Genomic DNA, 20,523 nt, shown 5'->3' on the forward strand with positions numbered 1-20,523 from the left:
GCTCTGTCGCAGCCGGGGGGAGAAGCACAATTGGCCTAGCGTCGTCCGGGTTAGGGAGGGCGTATGTTTCATTACCAGAGAACCAATGCCACATATCACTTAAAATGGTACAGCACTCTGACTAACAGGCACAACAAATATAGCATCACACAAGACAAAAGGTGACTACCTCATGAAGCTGGTTGAGAGAATACCAAGAGCGTGCAAAGCGTGTCTACTTTGAAGAATCTAAAATATATTTTGATGTCACTTTTTTGGTTATTACATGATTCCATATGTGTTATTTCATAATTTTGATGTCTTCATATTTATTCTACAATGTAAAAAATAGTACTATTAAAGAAAAACCCTGAAATGAGTAGGTGTGTCCAAACTGTTGACTATTACTGTACTATTTAACATCATCCTCAGCTCTGGCATCTTCCCCAATATTTGGAACCAAGGCCGGATAACCCCAATCTACAAAAGTGGAAACAAATTTGACCCAAATAATTACAGTGGGATATGCAGCAACAACAACCTTGGGAAAATCCTATGCATTAACATTAATTTCAGACTCTTACGTTTCCTCAGCGAAAACAATGTGCTGAGCCAATGTCAAATTGGCTTTTTACAAAATGACCATGCGAAAGACCGCATATTCACCCTGCACACCCTAATTGACAAACAAACAAACCAAGCCAAAGGCAAAGTCTTCTCATGCTTTGTTGACTTAAAAAAAGTTGTTGACTAAATTTTGCATGAGGGTCGGCTACACACAAACAACAAGTGTCTGGTTAAAAATGGCAAAAAACACACACTTTTCTTTCTACATGGCCATGGAGTGAAACAGGGATGCAGCTTTAGCCCCACCCTCTTTAACATGTATATCAACGAATTGGCACGGGCACTAGAACAGTCTGCAGCACCCGGCCTCACCCTACTAGACTCTTTTTGCTGATGATCTGGTGCTTCTGTCACCAACCAAGGAGGGCCTACAGCAGCACCTAGATCTTCTGCACAGATTCTGTCAGATCTGGGCCCTGACAGTAAATCTCAGTAAGACAAAAAATAATGGTCCAGTCACCAGTACCACAAATACAAATTCCAACTAGACGCCGTTGCCCGAGAGCACACAAACTATACATGCCTCGGCCTAAACACCAGCGCCACAGGTAACTTCCACAGAGCTGAGAACAATCTGAGAGACAAAGCAAGAAGGACCTTGTAGGCTATCAAAAGGAACATAAAACTTGACATGCCAATTAGCATCTGGCTAAAAATACTTGAATCAGTAATGGAACCCATTGCCTTTTATGGTTGTGGGGTCTGGGTTCCGCTCACCAACCAAAAATTCACAAAATGGGACAAACACCAAATTGAGACTCTACATGCAGAATTCTGCCAGAAAAATCCTCTGTGTACAACGTAATAATGCAGAGCAGAATTAGGCCGATACCCGCTAAAAGAGAGAGAGGGGTAGGTAGAGAAAACGTAGAGAAAACACATTCACTCAGAGAAATAGACTGCTCAGTAAATTGGCCAATTTAAATTTTTCCAGTTTTGATTCAGGAGTTAATTTCATACTTTTGGAGGGAAATTAACACACAGTCAATGGAGGGAAATGAACACCCAGTCAATGGAGGGAAATGAACACCCAGTCAATGGAGGGAAATGAACACACAGTCAATGGAGGGAAATGAACACCCACTGTGTTAGGTCTACAGCCTTACAATATATGTCATATTATAAACTATTTTTTTTTAAATAATGACATTCACTTTGATACTCATTTGGTGAAAGCCACAATACCTTAAAAGGAAAGAGTTCAACAACTCAACAACAATGTCTCAGTCACTAACAAATCCAGTCATGGGTGGTAACGCTACAATTCACACAAGAAAATGCACCTTGGGAAATATCCAAAATGGCTTTAAACCATATAGTGTTAAAACAACAACATAAATCAATTACTGTAATTACTCAATTACTCAGTTTTTTACGTAACACTAATAGGAGTTAACTTCTCTAGGGTAGGGGGCAGCATTTGGAATTTTGGATTAAAAGCATACCCAAATTAATCTGACTTCTACTCAGGCCCAGAAGTTAGGACATGCATGAAATTAGTAGATTTGGATAGAAAACACTCCAACCTTTCCAAAACTGTTAACATAATGTCTGTGAGTATAACATAACGGATTTGGCAGGCGAAAACCTGAGGAAAATCCATTCAGGAATTAGGAGTTTTTTGTGTGTAGTTTTCTATTCAATGCCATTACAGTATCCATTGACTTAGGACTCACATTGCAGTTCCTATGCCTTCCACTAGATGTCAACAGTCTTTAGAAATTGTTCCAGGCTTGTATTCTGAAAAATGAGGGAGTAAGAGCAGTCTGAATGTGTAGACCCTGCCGTGTCACAGAGCTCTTTCATGCCCGCTACCGAGAGAGTGCCTTTCTTATTTACCTTTTACATTGATGACGTTATTGTCCGGTTGAAAAATGATCGATTATTTAGGCTAAAAACAACCTGAGGACTGAATATAAACATCGTTTGACATGTTTCTATGAACTTTACGGATACAATTTGGATTTTTTTGTCTGCCTGTTGTGACTAAGTTTGAGCCTGTGGATTACTGAAGAAAACATGCAAACAGAACGGAGGTTTTCGGATATAAAGAGAGACTTTATCGAACAAAAGGAACATTTATTGAATAAATGAATGTCTTCTGAGTGCAAAGATATGAAGATCATCAAAGTTAAGTGATTAATCTTATCTCTATTTCTGACTTGTGTAACTCTTCTACTTGGCTGGTTTCTGTTTGTAATGATTTGTCTGCTGGGCTATGTTCTCAAATAATTGAATTGTAAGGTATGCTTTCGCCGTAAAGCATATTTGAAATCTGACACTGTGGTTGGATTCACAAGAAGTTAGTCTTTAAACCTATGTAAAATAGTTGTATCTTTTCTGAATTTTTATAATGAGTATTTCTGTATTTGAATTTGGCGCTCTGCACTCTCACTGGATGTTGGCCAGGTGGGACGCTTGATAGGTTAACTCTAGAGTTAACACTAGTGTTGTATATAAATAGCACAGTGACTGTTAACTACCCCATAGTGATACATTTGAGTAACACTGGCAAATGTAAGGCTTATATTTTTTACACGAAGGAGTGTTACATTAACACTCAAAATGTAACATTATAAACAGAGTAGTTTTTACACTCTGTAGAGTGAGACCATATGTTACCTGAAATAAAATTGTAATCTAACAATTTGTAATCTAACCTTTCCTTTGTCACCAAACAGGTGTAAAATCAGTTTGATCAATACATGTAGGAGAAGAAAATGCAGGGAGGAGGAAAAAACTAAGTGTACGAGAGAGAGAGAGAGAGAGAGAGAGAGAGAGAGAGAGAGAGAGAGAGAGAGAGAGAGAGAGAGAGACAAAGGGAGAGAGAGAGAGGGAGGGAGAAAGAGAGGCGAGGGAGAGGGAGAGTGAGAGAGAGAGAGAAAGGGAGGGAGGGGAGAGAGAGAGAGAGGGAGAGAGAGAGAAAGGGTAGTGATGCGGATTGGGTTTGCTCCTCTCTTGCCTCTCTCTCTGTTTCCTGTTTTTCTCCCTCTCTATGCAGCTCGCTGTCAATCAGTGATTGTATTTATGGTAGGAGGTCAATGATATCCTTTTTATTTCAAGGAAACCTTTAACAACCTAATGTAGAGTGTTATCATTGTGTCTGTCTAGTATTCACCATATGACTATGCCATATTGTAATGTATGTATAGTGGCTGTATGTCATGTTGATATTGTGCCCCCTCCTGCTCTCTTTCTCCTCCCTCCTTCCGCATCCACCTTTCTCTCCTCAGTATCTATCAGTAGTATCTCCCCTTAGCAGAGGAAAGCCTCTACTCCAACTGTGACAGGTCGATGTGTGGAAGTGTCTCTCTGTCTGAGACTACCTGAGAATCACTACACTATTGACTTGGGATCCTACAAAACTCATCTGAGGAGGAGGGAAAAGAGAAAAGAGAGGAAGAGGGAGGAGAGCGGGGGAGAGAGATGGAGAGAGGTGGAGATGGCTGGAGAGAGGTGGAGAGAGCTGGCCTCACTCCAGTGCCCTCTGTCACCCTGCACTAAACTAGAGAAGTAGCATCCTTCTCTTTTTCTAACATCCTCGTCTTGCTTTTCACACTATTTTGTCTCCTAATCAACCCCTTCATCCCAAATCATCTTCCAACCCTCCTCCTCAGCCCTCACTCCCTCCTCAGCCCTCAGCCCTCACCCCCTCTTCAGCCCTCACTCCCTCCTCAGCCCTCAGCCCTCACTCCCTCCTCAGCCCTCAGCCCTCACCCCCTCCTCAGCCCTCAGCCCTCACTCCCTCCTCAGCCCTCACCCCCTCCTCAGCCCTCACTCCCTCCTCAGCCCTCACTCCCTCCTCAGCCCTCAGCCCTCACTCCCTCCTCAGCCCTCACTCCCTCCTCAGCCCTCAGCACTCACTCCCTCCTCAGCCCTCAGCCCTCACTCCCTCCTCAGCCCTCAGCCCTCACCCCCTCCTCACCCTTCTTAACCCTTCAACCTTCCCTTTACATCCCCTATACCATTTATAATATGAAGTTGAACACATCAATGGCCTTCACAGACTGTGATGCCAAAGAAAATACTAAAAGAGAAGCTTAGTAAAATGAACGTTAAATCAATGAATGGCACGAGACTGACTTATTCTGATCAATCACACACTGAGTGAAGTCAAGCTGATGTGTGCACTTCATTATAAACCTGCTAACACACATGCACACACATACACACAAACACACAGATACACAGATACACAGTGTGCTGAGAAATGCTCTTTGGCAGTGATTATAATTACTTTATTTTTCAGAAACAGACACTTCCTCCGAACACTCCTAAACGGAACTAGCAACCGTTGCCAGGGGGTGTGTACCCGACAACCCGTTACCTTGGTTCTTGTGAGGGAGACAGGGTTGGCATTTTGCAGACACTGCAACAATGTGAAACAAAGGGATACACACCCACACACACACTAAGCCCCATGTTATCCAGACAGACTGTATGTAGGCTCTCTCTCTCTCTCTCTGTCGTTGTCGTGATTCACAGCATGTTCTGGCTACGGACTCCCTCTGCCCCTGTGTGAGAGTGCGACTCACCCGGCCAGCACGATGAAGAAGTCGAGTCTGTTCCAGGTGTCTCCTAGATAACATTTCTTGCCGAAGATGCCCAGCGCCACCATCTTGATGACCATCTCCACCGCAAAGAACGCAAAGATAAAGTCATCAAAATCCTATCCAGAGAGAGACAAAGACAATACGAATGTAAATATCACTGTATTAACTCAATACAATAGTTGACAAGACAGTTAAAGATATTCACATCCCATTCCTTTAATATGAAATAAGATAAATACATTTTAAAGTGAAATCGAATCAAATCCCATTGTATTTGTCACATGTGCCTCACAGTGAAATGTTTACTTACGAGCTCTTAACCAACAATGCAGTTAAAAAATTAAGAGATTAAAAATGTTTTAGTAAATAAACTAAAGTGAAAAAAGTAACACAAAATAACAATAACGAGGCTATATACAAGGGGTACCGAGTCAATGTGCGGGGGTACAGGTTAGTCGAGGTAATTCAGGTAATTTGTACATGTAGGTAGGGGTAAAGTGACTATGCATAGATAATGAACAGCGAGTAGCAGCAGCGTAAAAAACAAGGAGGGTTCAATATAAATAGTCCGGGTGGCCATTTGATTAATTGTTCAGCAGTCTTATAGCTTCGGGGTAGAAGCTGTTAAGGAGCCTTTTGGTCCTAGACTTGGAGCTCTGGTACCGTTTGCCGTGCGGTAGCAGAGAGAACAGTCTATGACTTGGGGTTTTTTTTTTTTTTTACCTTTATTTAACCAGGCAAGTCAGTTAAGAACAAATTCTTATTTTCAATGACGGCCTGAACTGACAGATTTGTACCTTGTCAGCTCGGGGGTTTGAACTCACAACCTTCCGGTTACTAGTCCAGCGCTCTAACCACTAGGCTACCCTGCCGCCCCGGTGACTGGAGTCTGACAATCTTTCTGGCCTTCCTCTGACACCGCCTGGTATAGTGGTCCTAGATTTTGGAAATACAGAAAGGGTATTTGGCAGTTGTTGTAGTATGATGGTAGTTGTTGTAGTATGATGGTAGTTGTTGTAGTATGATGGTAGTTGTTGTAGTATGATGGTAGTTGTTGTAGTATGATGGTAGTTGTTGTAGTATGATGGTAGTTGTTGTAGTATGATGGTAGTTGTTGTAGTATGATGGTAGTTGTTGTAGTATGATGGTAGTTGTTGTAGTATGATGGTAGTTGTTGTAGTATGATGGTAGTTGTTGTAGTATGATGGCAGTTGTTGTAGTATGATGGTAGTTGTTGTAGTATGATGGCAGTTGTTGTAGTATGATGGTAGTTGTTGTAGTATGATGGTAGTTGTTGTAGTATGATGGTAGTTGTTGTAGTATGATGGTAGTTGTTGTAGTATGATGGTAGTTGTTGTAGTATGATGGTAGTTGTTGTAGTATGATGGTAGTTGTTGTAGTATGATGGTAGTTGTTGTAGTATGATGGTAGTTGTTGTAGTATGATGGCAGTTGTTGTAGTATGATGGTAGTTGTTGTAGTATGATGGTAGTTGTTGTAGTATGATGGTAGTTGTTGTAGTATGATGGTAGTTGTTGTAGTATGATGGTAGTTGTTGTAGTATGATGGCAGTTGTTGTAGTATGATGGTAGTTGTTGTAGTATGATGGTAGTTGTTGTAGTATGATGGCAGTTGTTGTAGTATGATGGTAGTTGTTGTAGTATGATGGCAGTTGTTGTAGTATGATGGTAGTTGTTGTAGTATGATGGTAGTTGTTGTAGTATGATGGTAGTTGTTGTAGTATGATGGTAGTTGTTGTAGTATGATGGTAGTTGTTGTAGTATGATGGCAGTTGTTGTAGTATGATGGTAGTTGTTGTAGTATGATGGTAGTTGTTGTAGTATGATGGCAGTTGTTGTAGTATGATGGTAGTTGATGTAGTATGATGGCAGTTGTTGTAGTATGATGGTAGTTGTTGTAGTATGATGGTAGTTGTTGTAGTATGATGGTAGTTGTTGTAGTATGATGGTAGTTGTTGTAGTATGATGGTAGTTGTTGTAGTATGATGGCAGTTGTTGTAGTATGATGGTAGTTGTTGTAGTATGATGGTAGTTGTTGTAGTATGATGGCAGTTGTTGTAGTATGATGGTAGTTGTTGTAGTATGATGGTAGTTGTTGTAGTATGATGGTAGTTGTTGTAGTATGATGGTACTTGTTGTAGTATGATGGTAGTTGTTGTAGTATGATGGTAGTTGTTGTAGTATGATGGTAGTTGTTGTAGTATGATGGTAGTTGTTGTAGTATGATGGTAGTTGTTGTAGTATGATGGCAGTTGTTGTAGTATGATGGTAGTTGTTGTAGTATGATGGTAGTTGTTGTAGTATGATGGCAGTTGTTGTAGTATGATGGTAGTTGTTGTAGTATGATGGTAGTTGTTGTAGTATGATGGTAGTTGTTGTAGTATGATGGTAGTTGTTGTAGTATGATGGTAGTTGTTGTAGTATGATGGTAGTTGTTGTAGTATGATGGTAGTTGTTGTAGTATGATGGTAGTTGTTGTAGTATGATGGTAGTTGTTGTAGTATGATGGTAGTTGTTGTAGTATGATGGTAGTTGTTGTAGTATGATGGCAGTTGTTGTAGTATGATGGTAGTTGTTGTAGTATGATGGTAGTTGTTGTAGTATGATGGTAGTTGTTGTAGTATGATGGTAGTTGTTGTAGTATGATGGTAGTTGTTGTAGTATGATGGTAGTTGTTGTAGTATGATGGTAGTTGTTGTAGTATGATGGTAGTTGTTGTAGTATGATGGTAGTTGTTGTAGTATGATGGTAGTTGTTGTAGTATGATGGTAGTTGTTGTAGTATGATGGTAGTTGTTGTAGTATGATGGCAGTTGTTGTAGTATGATGGTAGTTGTTGTAGTATGATGGTAGTTGTTGTAGTATGATGGTAGTTGTTGTAGTATGATGGTAGTTGTTGTAGTATGATGGTAGTTGTTGTAGTATGATGGTAGTTGTTGTAGTATGATGGTAGTTGTTGTAGTATGATGGTAGTTGTTGTAGTATGATGGTAGTTGTTGTAGTATGATGGTAGTTGTTGTAGTATGATGGCAGTTGTTGTAGTATGATGGTAGTTGTTGTAGTATGATGGTAGTTGTTGTAGTATGATGGTAGTTGTTGTAGTATGATGGTAGTTGTTGTAGTATGATGGTAGTTGTTGTAGTATGATGGTAGTTGTTGTAGTATGATGGTAGTTGTTGTAGTATGATGGTAGTTGTTGTAGTATGATGGTAGTTGTTGTAGTATGATGGCAGTTGTTGTAGTATGATGGTAGTTGTTGTAGTATGATGGTAGTTGTTGTAGTATGATGGTAGTTGTTGTAGTATGATGGTAGTTGTTGTAGTATGATGGTAGTTGTTGTAGTATGATGGTAGTTGTTGTAGTATGATGGTAGTTGTTGTAGTATGATGGTAGTTGTTGTAGTATGATGGTAGTTGTTGTAGTATGATGGTAGTTGTTGTAGTATGATGGTAGTTGTTGTAGTATGATGGCAGTTGTTGTAGTATGATGGTAGTTGTTGTAGTATGATGGTAGTTGTTGTAGTATGATGGTAGTTGTTGTAGTATGATGGTAGTTGTTGATTGTGTTGATCACAGTGGTAGATACCAACTGCTATAGGACATCACAAAATGAACTGGTCAATACATAGACAAATAAACCTCCTATTTGATTATCTAGATAAAGTGACTCTCTCTCTCTCCCTCTCTCTCTTTATCCATCTCTACTCTCTCTCACGCTCTCTCTTTATCCATCTCTCTCTCCCTCTCTGTCTCTCTCTCTCCTCTCTCTCTCTCTCTCTCCCTATTTATCTGTCTCTCTTTATCTGTCTCTCCCGCTTTATCTATCTCTCCTCTCTCTCTCTCTCTCTCTTCAAAGTTCACAGAAGTAGTGCAGAAGAGACACATTAAGAGGAAGGAGATACTGACTCCTCACACAAACAAGTGTTTAATAAAAGCAAATACTTATTTCTGCATACTAGTTCAGTGTAAAACAGTAGATGATTCAGATGGTAATATATCTCCTCCCCCTCTCCTTTTCTCTCTTCCCCCTCTCCTTTTCTCTCTTCCCCCTCTCCTCTCCTCTGCCTCTCCTTCTCCTCTCCTCCCCCTCTCATTTTCTCTCTTCCCCCTCTCCTCTCCTCCACCGCTCCTCCCCCTCTCCTCTCCTCCACCTCTCCTCCTCCTCATCTCCTCTCCTCTACCTCTCCTCCTCTCCTTCTCCTCTCCTCCCCCTCTCCTCTCCTCCGCCTCTCCTTCTCCTCTCCTCCCCCTCTCCTTTTCTCTCTTCCCCCTCTCCTCTCCTCCCCCTCTCCTCTCCTCCACCTCTCTTCCCCCTCTCCTCTCCTCTGCCTCTCCTTCTCCTCTCCTCCCCCTCTCCTTTTCTCTCTTCCCCCTCTCCTCTCCTCCGCCTCTCCTTCTCCTCTCCTCCCCCTCTCATTTTCTCTCTTCCCCCTCTCCTCTCCTCCACCGCTCCTCCCCCTCTCCTCTCCTCCACCTCTCCTCCTCCTCCTCTCCTCTCCTCCGCCTCTCCTTCTCCTCTCCTCCCCCTCTCCTTTTCTCTCTTCCCCCTCTCCTCTCCTCCACCGCTCCTCCCCCTCTCCTCTCCTCCACCTCTCCTCCTCCCCCTCTCCTCTCCTCTCCTCTCCTCTCCTCTCCTCTCCTCTCCTCTCCTCTCCTCTCCTCTCCTCTCCTCTCCTCTCCCTCACCTCTCCCTCTCCTGTACTATCCTCTAAAGAGGTCACTTCCTTCCCCATCACTTGTGCATGATTACTCATCTATTTTACATTGGTTAAACTCCCTCTGTAAGGCTGGTAGAACATACCCCACGGCCCTATGGGTGACAAACACGCCTGAGATTTCTAGCCAACTGGAATCTATTTGCTAAAGAACTGAGCCCTGAGGCATCCCAAAGGTCTGAGTGACTGTAAACACACTGGATAGACAAACACATATGACTATAGTCTCTATAGGGCTAGAATGTAAATAGAGATGTGCATGAGATGTGTAGGAGGAGTTCTACAGGAGATATGCAGGAGATCTACAGGAGATGAGCAGGAGATATACAGGAGATGTGCAGGAGATCTACATTAGATGTGCAGGATAATAGTGTAGGAGATTTACAGGAAATCTACAGGAGATTTTCAGGAGATGTGTAGGAGAATAGTGTAGGAGAGCTACATGAGATCTACAGGAGATGTGCAGGAGAATAGTGTAGGAGATCTACAGTAGAGGTGCAGGAGATATACAGGAGATCTACAGGAGATGTACAGGAGATCTACAGGAGATGTGCAGGAGAATAGTGCAGGAGATCTACAGGAGATGTGCAGGAGAATAGTGCAGGAGATCAGGAGGAGATCTACAGGAGATGTGTAGGAGAATAGTGCAGGAGATCTACAGTAGAGGTGCAGGAGATATACAGGAGATTTACAGGAGATATGCAGGAGATCTACAGGAGATGAGCAGGAGATATACAGGAGATGTGCAGGAGATCTACATTAGATGTGCAGGAGAATAGTGTAGGAGATTTACAGGAAATCTACAGGAGATTTTCAGGAGATGTGTAGGAGAATAGTGTAGGAGAGCTACAGGAGATCTACAGGAGATGTGCAGGAGAATAGTGTAGGAGATCTACAGGAGATCTACAGGAGATGTGCAGGAGATCTACAGGAGATGTGCAGGAGAATAGTGCAGGATATCTACAGGAGATGTGCAGGAGAATAGTGCAGGAGATCAGGAGGAGATCTACAGGAGATGTGTAGGAGAATAGTGCAGGAGATCTACAGAAGAGGTGCAGGAGATATACAGGAGATCTACAGGAGATGTGCAGGAGATCTACAGGAGATCTACAAGAGATGTGCAGGAGAATAGTGCAGGAGATCTACAGGAGATGTGCAGGAGAATAGTGCAGGAGATTTACAGGAGATGTGCAGGAGAATAGTGCAGGAGATCAGGAGGAGATCTACAGGAGATGTGTAGGAGAATAGTGCAGGAGATCTACAGGAGATGTTCCAGGAGAATAGTGCAGGAGATCTACCGGAGAGGTGCAGGAGATATACAGGAGATCTACAGGAGAGGTGCAGGAGAATAGTGCAGTTTACAGACACCTGCAGCAGTATCTGTGGGTGATGAGCGAATGCAATGTCCTCCCTAACTCCCTGTTCACACATAGACACACACACACACACACACACACACACACACACACACACACACACACACACACACACACACACACACACACACACACACACACAGGAAAAACCAAGGGCTAGTGCTCACACACTCCCCTCTTATTTTTCTCTCCTTTTTTTCTCTCATTTACTCTCGCTCCTGGATGGGACATTGTTTTTGCAACCAGGAACAGTGACATTTCTTACCATGGAGCTGCCCAAAATCACGGCTGGCGAGAAGGACTAGGAAATCCGTCCACTCCTACGCTTCACAGGATTCGGAGAACCCTTTAAGGATGGGCGAGGGGCAGGATAACTTGAGCCCATGGCTCCCGGCACCCGGTGCCTCCGACAGATGGAGAAGCCGTGCTCAATCCAGAGCAGGGACAGATTAGGGCCCTACCCGGCCCTACCCCAATTTGTAAGAGGTCATCTGATGCATTACTCTTATTATGTCTCTGCAGTATCTCTCTCCATTAAAGGCACAGTGCTGCATAGCACTGCTGTGCTTCTATATCTATGGTGCTTCGTCACCTTGGTTACAATTGTCTGAGTATAAACCCAAACAATGACTGTGTGCGAGTGACTCTAAACTCATGGTATGAGGAGGAATGTAAACACACACACACAACACACACACACACAAACATACACACACTTACTTTCTTTCTCTATCTATCTGAGTGGCCTGCACTAAGGATGACTATACTATAGCATCCTACCCCTGTCTATTTGGATTAGATCACCGACCCCTGTGTTCGATTGACCCTATAAGTGTCGATGATAATGAAACGGGTTCATCCTGACCTGCCTTGACTATAACCTTGGCCTTAGATTCAGTGGATGCTGACTATCTGTACAGACATCACATCCCTTGCTGTCTCTTCCTGGCCGGGTCCCCTCTCTCTACTGGGATTCTCTGCCTCTGACCCGATTACAGGGGCTGAGTCACCGGCTTACTAGTGCTCTTCCATGCCGTCCCTAGGAGGGGTGCGTCGTGCAACTCTTTTTTTTGCTATACTCAACTTGAGTGGGTTGAGTCACTGACGTGATCTTCATGTTCGGGTTTTGCACCCCCTCAGACTCGTGCGGTGGAGGAGATCTTCGTGGGCTATGCTTCAGCCTTGTCTCAGGGTAGCAAGTTGGCGGTCTGTTGATATCTCTATAGTGGTGTGGGGGCTGTGCTTTGGCAAAGTGGGTGAAGTTATAAAGTGTGCGAGGTTATATCCTGCCTGGTTGTCTCTGTCCGGGGTATTGTCAGACACCCCCCCGAAAGTCAATACTTTTTAGAGCCATCTTTTGCAGCAATTACAGCAACAGGTCTCTTGGGGTATGTCTCTATGAGCTTGGCACATCCAGCCAATGGGATTTTTGCCCATTCTTCAAGGCAAAACTGCTATAGCTCCTTCAAGTTGGATGGGTTCCACTGGTGTACATCAATCTTTAAGTCGTACCACAGATTCTCAATTGAATCGAGTTCTAGGCTTTGACTAGGCCAATCCAATACATTTAAATGTTCCCCTTAAACCACTATTCCACTAAGAATTTTATTTTTTTGCCTCTCTCTGTTCCCTGTCTTGTCATTGCCAAGGGATATTTCTTAGGGATCTGTTTTCAGTTCCTTCCGCTTCCACTGGATGTCACCAGTCTTTGGAATTTGGTTGAGGTTATTCCTTTATGCAATGAAGAAGTAGGCCAACTAGGAACTGGGTACACTTTTGTGAAAGTTTGAATTTTATAGTATTTTATTTGAATCTGGCGCTCTGCATTTTCCCTGGCAATTGGCCAGTTGAGACCTTTGCGTCCCGCCCATCCCTAACTAGTTTTAATGCCCTCCTTGCCTGGTCCTTGAGTTTTGGTGGGCGGCCCTCTCTTGGCAAGTTTCTTGTGGTGGCATATTCTCTCATTTTTTTAATAATGGATTTAATGGTGCTCCGTGGGATGTTTCAAGTTTTGGTTATTTTTTAAAAACCCAACCCGGATCTGTACTTCTCCACAACTTTGTCCCTGACCTGTTTGGAGAGCTCATTGGTCTTCATGGTGCCGCTTGCTTGGAGGTGCCCCTTGCTTAACTTATTTTGGACTGGGGGGCAGTATTGAGTAGCTTGGATAAAAAGGTGCCCAGAGTAAACTTCCTGCTACTCAGTCCTAAAAGCTAGAATATGCATACCATTAGTAGATTTGGATAGAAAACACTCTGAAATCTGAGTTTTGTAGTTTTTCAAGTCATTGCCTATCGAATGTACCGTGTCTATGGAGTAATTTTGCACTTCCATGACATGGTACGAAAGCCAAAACAAACCAAGATGGGAAATATTATTGACATTACATTGCACTTTTTCACTGGCTGTCCCTCATGTTGTGGCAGGAGGACACATATTTGGCTGCCAAAGCTGCAAATTTAGGCTTTTCACCCAATAAATATGAGATATTTTATAGTTTCAAATTCTTTGTACTGAATGATAATTTGGGGAAATAAATATTCTCTTAGATCTTAGTATTTGTCACAGTGTAATAGGAAATGCAGCTCTGTCTGTACCTCTCCCCTGGAGCAGAGTAAACACAGCCTGTCCTCTCTGGGCAGACAGGTTTGTCTGTGACGACTGGTCTCTATAGCCAGACTGTGCTCACTGAGTCTGTACCTAGTCAGTGTTTTCCTCAGTTTTCAGGTCAGATAGTCTGCCACCATGCACTGTCTGTTTAGGGCCAAATAGCACTGAAGTTTACTTAGATTTTTTTTGTGGTGTCTTTCCAATAGGTGATATATTTTTGTTTTTGTTTTGTGATGATTTGGTTGGGCCAGATTTTCTGAGTGCTGTCCTGAGGCTCTATGGGGTTGGTTTGAGTTAGTGAACTGAGCCTCAGAACCAGCTGGCTGACTGCTGTCCTGAGGCTCTATGGGGTTGGGCCTCAGAACCAGCTGGCTGAGGGGACTCTTCTCTTGTTTCATCTCTTGACATTGTAGCTGTGTGATGGAATATTTTGGGATCACTTGTTTTTAGATGGTTGTAAAATGTGATGGCTGTTTATTCTAGTAAGGAGGGGGTATTGGCCAAATTCTGCTCTACATACTTTATTTGGAGGTTTCCTTTCCACTTGCAATACAGTCTTGCAAAACTCTGCCTGCAGTATTTCGATTGGATGTTTGTTCCATTTGGTAAATTCATTATCGGAGAGCGGATCCCATACTTTGCTGCCATATAGAGCAGATTCTAATTGGAATTTTAATTATCTTTTTAATGGCATAGAATGCTCTTCTTGCTTTGTCTCTCAGCTCATTCACAGACATGTGAAAGCTACCTGTGTTGCTGATATTTAGTCCTAGATACGTGTCGTTTTTGGTGTGTTCTAATAGAACTGTGTCCAAATAGAATGTATATTTGTCATCCAGATTTCTGGACCCATTTTGGAATATCATTATATTCTTTTTTTTGATTATCGGTCAGAGCCCAGGTCTGAAAGAACCTGTGCAGATGATCTAGATGCTGCTGTAACTCCTCCTTAGTGGGACACAGCAGCACCAGGTCATCTGCGTACAGCAGACACTTGATTTCAGTGTTGTGTAGGGTGAGACCTGGTGCTGCTGATTCTTCTAATGTTTTTTTGCGAATTCAATAATGTAGATGTTAAATAGTGTCTGACTTATTGGGCAGCCCTGTTTCACTCCACGTCTCTGAGAGAAGAAGTCTGTTTCCCTGGTGTCAATTTGAACCGCACATTTGTTTTTAGTGTACAATGATTTAATAACATCATATGTTTTCACTCCAGTACCACTTTCTATTAGTTTATAAAAATACCTTTGTGCCAAATTGAATCAAATGCTTTCTTGAAGTCTACAAGTAGATTGTGCCTTTGTTTTTGTTTACTTGTTTGTCAATTAGAGTGTGGGGGGGGTGTAAATGTGGTCTGTTGTAAGATAAAGAATCTAATCTGGCTTCTGCTCAGGACGCTGTGTTCATCAAAGAAATGATGTAGTCTGCTATTTATGATACTACAGAGAATTTTCCCCAAGTTCCTGTTAACGCAAATTCCTCTGTAATTACACTACCAGTCAAAGGTTTTGACACCAATAAGAAGAAGAGACTTGATTGGGCCAAGAAACGCAAACAATGGACATTAGACTGGTGTAAATTTGTCCTTTGGTCTGGAGTCCAAGTTGGAGATTTTTGGTTCCAACCGCCGTGTCTTTGTGAGATGCGGTGTAGGTGAACGGATGATCTCCACATGTATTTTCCACCATAAAGCATGGAGGGGGAGGTGTTATGGTGTGTCTGTGATTTACTTAGAATTCAAGGCACACTTAAGCAGCATGGCAACCACAACATTATGCAGTGATATGATATCCCATCTGGTTTGGGCTTCGTGGGAATATCATTTGTATTTCAACAGGACAAATGTTATTGGTCACATACACATGGTTAGCAGATGTTATTGCGAGTGTAGCAAAACTCTTGTGCTTCTAGTTCCAACAGTGCAGCAATATCTAACAAGTAATATCTAACAATTCCAAAACAAATACGTAATGGAATAAGGAATGGAATGGAATAAGAATATATAAATATAAATATATGGATGAGCAATGACAGAGCGCCATAGGCTAAGATGCAATAGATAGTATAGAATACAGTATATACATATGAGATCAGTAATGTAAGATATGTAAACATGATTAAAGTGGCGTTATTAAAGTGACCAGTGTTCCATTTATTAAAGTGGCCAATGATATCAAGTCTGTATGTAGGCAGCAGCCTCTCTGTGCTAGTGATGGCTGTTTAACAGTCTGATGGCCTTGAGATAGAAGCTGTTTTTCAGTCTCTCGGTCCCAGCTTTGATGCACCTGTACTGCACTGTTGCGCCTTCTTCACCACACTGTCTGTGTGGGTAGACCATTTCAGTTTGTCAGTGATGAGTACACCTTCTCCACTGCTGTCCCATCAATGTGGATAGGGGGGTGCTCCCTCTGCTGTTTCCACACACCTCCAGGCTGTGTAAGGGCTATTTTACCAAGAAGGAAAGTGATGGAGTGCTGCATCAGATGACCTGGCCTCCACAATCCCCCGACCTCAACGAAACTAAGAAAATCAGCCAACAAGTACTTCAAGACAGTTGGAAAAGCATTCCAGGTGAAGCTGGTTGAGAGAATGCCAAGAATGTGCAAAGCTGGCATCAAGGCAAAGGGTGGCTATTTAAAGACTAAAAATTAAATATATTTTGATTTGTTAAACAGTTTTTTGGTTACTACATGATTCCATACTGTATGTGTTATTTTATAGATTTGATATCTTCACTATTATTCTACATTTTAGAAAATAGTAAAACATAAAGAGAAACCCTTGAATGAGTAGATGCTCTAAAACCTTTGACTGGTAGTGTATGTGGGTCAAATTTGTCTCCATCTTTATAGATTAGATGAAATACCTGCAGTGAGGAAAATGTTGAAGAGTTTGAGTATAGCAAATTTGAATTTGTGGTCTGTATATTTGATCATTTAATTTAAAATAACATCAGCACCACAGGCCTTTTTTGGGTTAGAGAGTGCATAGTTTGTCCAAGAAGTGTGGTATCCACAGGATTCTGGCAGTCTTTGACTGCTGATTCAAGGATTTGTAATATTTCTTGTATACCCTTTTGATCTGGTCTCTTTCTATATTTGCTTTAGAGGTTTGCAAAGTGATTTCTCCACATATCCCCATTTTGGATAGCCAATTCCTCATGATAAGGTTCCATCCAGCTGATTTCTAATGTGCTGTTCCTTTTTTGTTCTTAGGGTGTGTTTGTATTGCTTCAGTGTTTCCCCATATTGAAGGCCTATATTTTTGTTGTCTGGGTCTCTGTTTTTGATGAGATATATTTCTCATTAGCTTTCTTAGATTTTCGCAATCATTTTCAAACCATTTTCTGGTTTCCTATTATATTTCTTTAGATTAGCCAAGGAGGCCAATTTGTCAAATATAAAGTTTATGTTCCAAAGGGCCAAATTTACACCTTTATTGCTGTAGGAGATGTTAAGGCTAAAAAGCTGTCCAGGAGAGATTGTATTTTTTGGCTACTAATTGCTTTTTGGTAGATTTCTGTACTGTTTGCACTCCATCTATAGGCCTGTTTAGTACCATGTCATTTATTGGGCCGTGATGCTTCATGGTTGGGTTCTGCTCTTCTCAGATTCACTGTGATTTTACTGTGGTCTGAGAGAGGTGTTAGTGGGCTGACTGTGAAGGCTCTGAGAGACTCTGGGTTTAGGTCGGTGAGGAAGTAGTGCTACAGTGCTGCTGCCAAGGAACGAGCTGTAGGTGTACCTACCAAAAGAGTCCCCTCTCAGCCTACCATTGACTATGCACAGACCCAGTGTCCGAAAGAGCTTCACGAGCTGTACTCCGTTTTAGTTTCTCACTTTGTTTCTGGGCGGGTATGTGGGGAGAGAAAGGTTGTCGCTTCTCAGTAGGTGTTTGTCCCCATGACTGTTAATAGTGTTTAGTTATTCTGCTGTTCTAGCATTCAGGTCTCCACAGACCAGTATGTTGCCTTGGGCCTGAAAGTGACTCATCTCCCCCTCTAGAATGGAGAAACTGTCGTCATTGAAGTAGAGTCTCTGAGGGGAATGTATGTGGCACAGAGGAAGATGTTTTTATCTGTCAAGATAGCCTCCTTGTTGATTTTTAACCAGATAAAGAATTATCCTGTTTTGATCAATTCGATTGAATACGTTATTTCAGATTTATACCATATTAGCATTCCCCCGGAGTTTCTGCCCTGTGTGATTCCTTTTAATTTAGTGGATGATACGATTATCTCCCTATACGTAACCTAGTGGACAGCCAGTGGAAACATCACCTCTGCACCATGTTTCCTGTAGTACTACAATATCAACATCATCAATTTCTTTCAGGAAGTCTGGGTTTCTGCTCTTTAGCCCAGAAGCAGAGAACTTTGAACCTTGTAAATTCCAACATGTAAAAGCATTTCAGAACCGTTTTTTCTGTATCCTCAAAATGACATAAACACTCACAATCCAACAATAACTATTCAAATTTGATTTTTCAATTAACATAATGCATATATGATTTGTTTATAATTTAAGGTATAATTTGTGTCATGCCACTTGGCTGGGTGTAGTGTGAGGATGGTGGAGTTCTTGTGCTCATCTTACCATGACCCTCGACCTATCACATGTGAGCCTGGCTCTCTCAATCACTCCCCGTAGTGAAGTCGTCACCCTCTCCTGCTGAGCACGCAGGTCGTTGCTTCCGGTATGTATGATTATGTGGCTTGGCGACCCGAGATGGGCCTTATCAAGCAGCTCCATGGCACTCTGCACTGTTGGGCACCACACCTTTCTCCTTTTGTGTCCAGGGAAAAGTATATTCTCCTGAACAAAGTTTCCATTTGATTCCATCAACAGGACGATGTCAGCCAGTGTTTCTTCTGGACTGGAGGGGGCAGAGGGGGGGCTGATGGGTGTTGGAGCTGGGGTGTGGCTGGTCTGTGCCGGTGCCGCTGTCAGTGAGAGGCTGTTCTGTGGGCTGGAGGGAGAAGTGCAGCAGGCAGGGCTGGGGAAGACTGGCTGGTTGATCTGGGCTCCTCTGCTGTGTGAGGGCAGGTCATAGAGTGGTGATCTAGCTGCTCCTGCAGCCTGTCCTCTGTTCTCTTTCTCTCCTGCAGCTCCTCTCTTAGTGTGGTCAGATCGTTATTAATGTTCTGCCTGTCTTTTTGGAGCTCTCTCACCTCCTTTGTTAGATCAGCCAGCTCTCTCTTGAGTCCGTCTCTCTCTTGCTGAACCTCTTTCAGCTGAGTTGCAAGGCTGCTGTCCTGCTCTGTCCGCACCTTGGTTAGGAGCTCCTCTAAGGTGTGGTTGTCTGGTGGCTGTTTGCTCATGCTTTCCCTCAGCAGGACCACTTCCCCCTCCAGTTTGGTGAACTCATCCCTCATGGCAGCCATGGAGCCTGCTCTGCACTGAGGGGGTTGCTCTCCTCCTGGGGCAAGTCCTCCACTATGATGGGAAGAGAGGTGCTGCATGTACCCTTTTAGGTAGGGGAGAGTGGGGGGAGTGGGGGTGTGGGTGGTGCTGGTAGAGTTTGCCTTGTGAAAGGGCATGGTGTCATTCTCTCTCTCTGCTCTCTCCTTAATGGTCTGAAAGTCGGTTTCAATCAGCCTAAGGTTACCTTGCACCATGACAGTCCCAGTCTTGTAGAGGTTGATTGTTATCAAGGTGCTGTCATGGTCATCTGTCTCTTTGACTTTCAGCTTCCACCCATTACAGGTTCCCTCTTTCTTTATGGATGGGTAGTGACAGCAGAAAGCTGAGCTCCATGCATTTGGCTGGTCAGTGAGAAAGATGAAACTCCTCACGTCACAATTTATGTAGAGGTCTTCGAAAAGGGTTTCTGGCCTCCCCTTAAGTAGTTTCTGTTCAAAAGCTTTCATCGTTATGTCATTTTTGGCCTCTGGAGGGTAGAGAAAGGACTCAGCGCTGAGGGGGAGTGGGGACAGGGAGCCTGTGGGCTCTGCTGCTACTCTGTTCTGCTGCAACCTTTCAATCAGCTTTGTTTGTCTGCTGCTGTTGTTAGCTAGCTTTAATTTCACCCACAAACCAGCAAAAAGAACGAAACAATATCCTCTCAAAAAAAAACTGAAGATATGTTCAACATTAGTTTGGTTGTTTGATGTAAGTAGTTGTATTAAGTCCCCAAACTCTTCTCTCTGTCTACTCTCTCTCTCCTCTCTCTCTACTCTCTCTCTCCTCTCTCTCTACTCTCTCTCCTCTCTCTCTCCTCTCGCTCTCCTCTCTCTCTCCTCTCTCTCTCCTCTCTCTCCTCTCTCTCTCCTCTCTCTCTCCTCTCTCTCTCATCTCTCTCTACTCTCTCTCTACTCTCTCTCCTCTCTCTCTACTCTCTCTCTACACCCACTCTCAACTCTCTCTCTCTACCCCCTCTCTCTATTCTCTCCTCTGTCTACTCTCTCTCTCCTCTTTCTCTACCCTCTCTCTACTCCATCTCTCTACTCTCTCTCTACTCCCTCTCTCTACTCTCTCTCTTCTCTGTCTACTCTCTCTCTCCTCTTTCTCTACTCTCTCTCTCTACTCTCTCTCTACTCCCTCGCTCTACTCATTTCTCTATTTCCCCTCCAATCATGCTGCCTTTGGTGTAGTATTAAAATAACATTCAATAAAACAGAGAGAGGACACACACACACACACACACA

At 42.9% G+C, this 20,523-nt stretch overlaps 1 protein-coding gene and 1 pseudogene across 1 annotated transcript in view; both read right to left on the reverse strand.

Moving 5' to 3' along the window:
* LOC110492818 (voltage-dependent T-type calcium channel subunit alpha-1G-like) overlaps window positions 1-20,523 on the reverse strand; it is a 230,248-nt gene that overhangs the window by 203,850 nt on the left and 5,875 nt on the right. Inside the window, 1 exon segment of the mRNA XM_090201677.1 lies at window positions 5,142-5,275. Coding sequence (XP_090057803.1) covers window positions 5,142-5,275 — 134 coding nt within the window.
* LOC149976539 (uncharacterized) lies at window positions 18,400-19,857 on the reverse strand (annotated as a pseudogene).

The sequence above is a fragment of the Oncorhynchus mykiss genome, chromosome 16 (genome assembly GCF_057628025.1).
Source record: "Oncorhynchus mykiss isolate SJ-2025 chromosome 16, ASM5762802v1, whole genome shotgun sequence".
In the NCBI taxonomy this organism is placed as follows: Eukaryota; Metazoa; Chordata; class Actinopteri; order Salmoniformes; family Salmonidae; genus Oncorhynchus; species Oncorhynchus mykiss.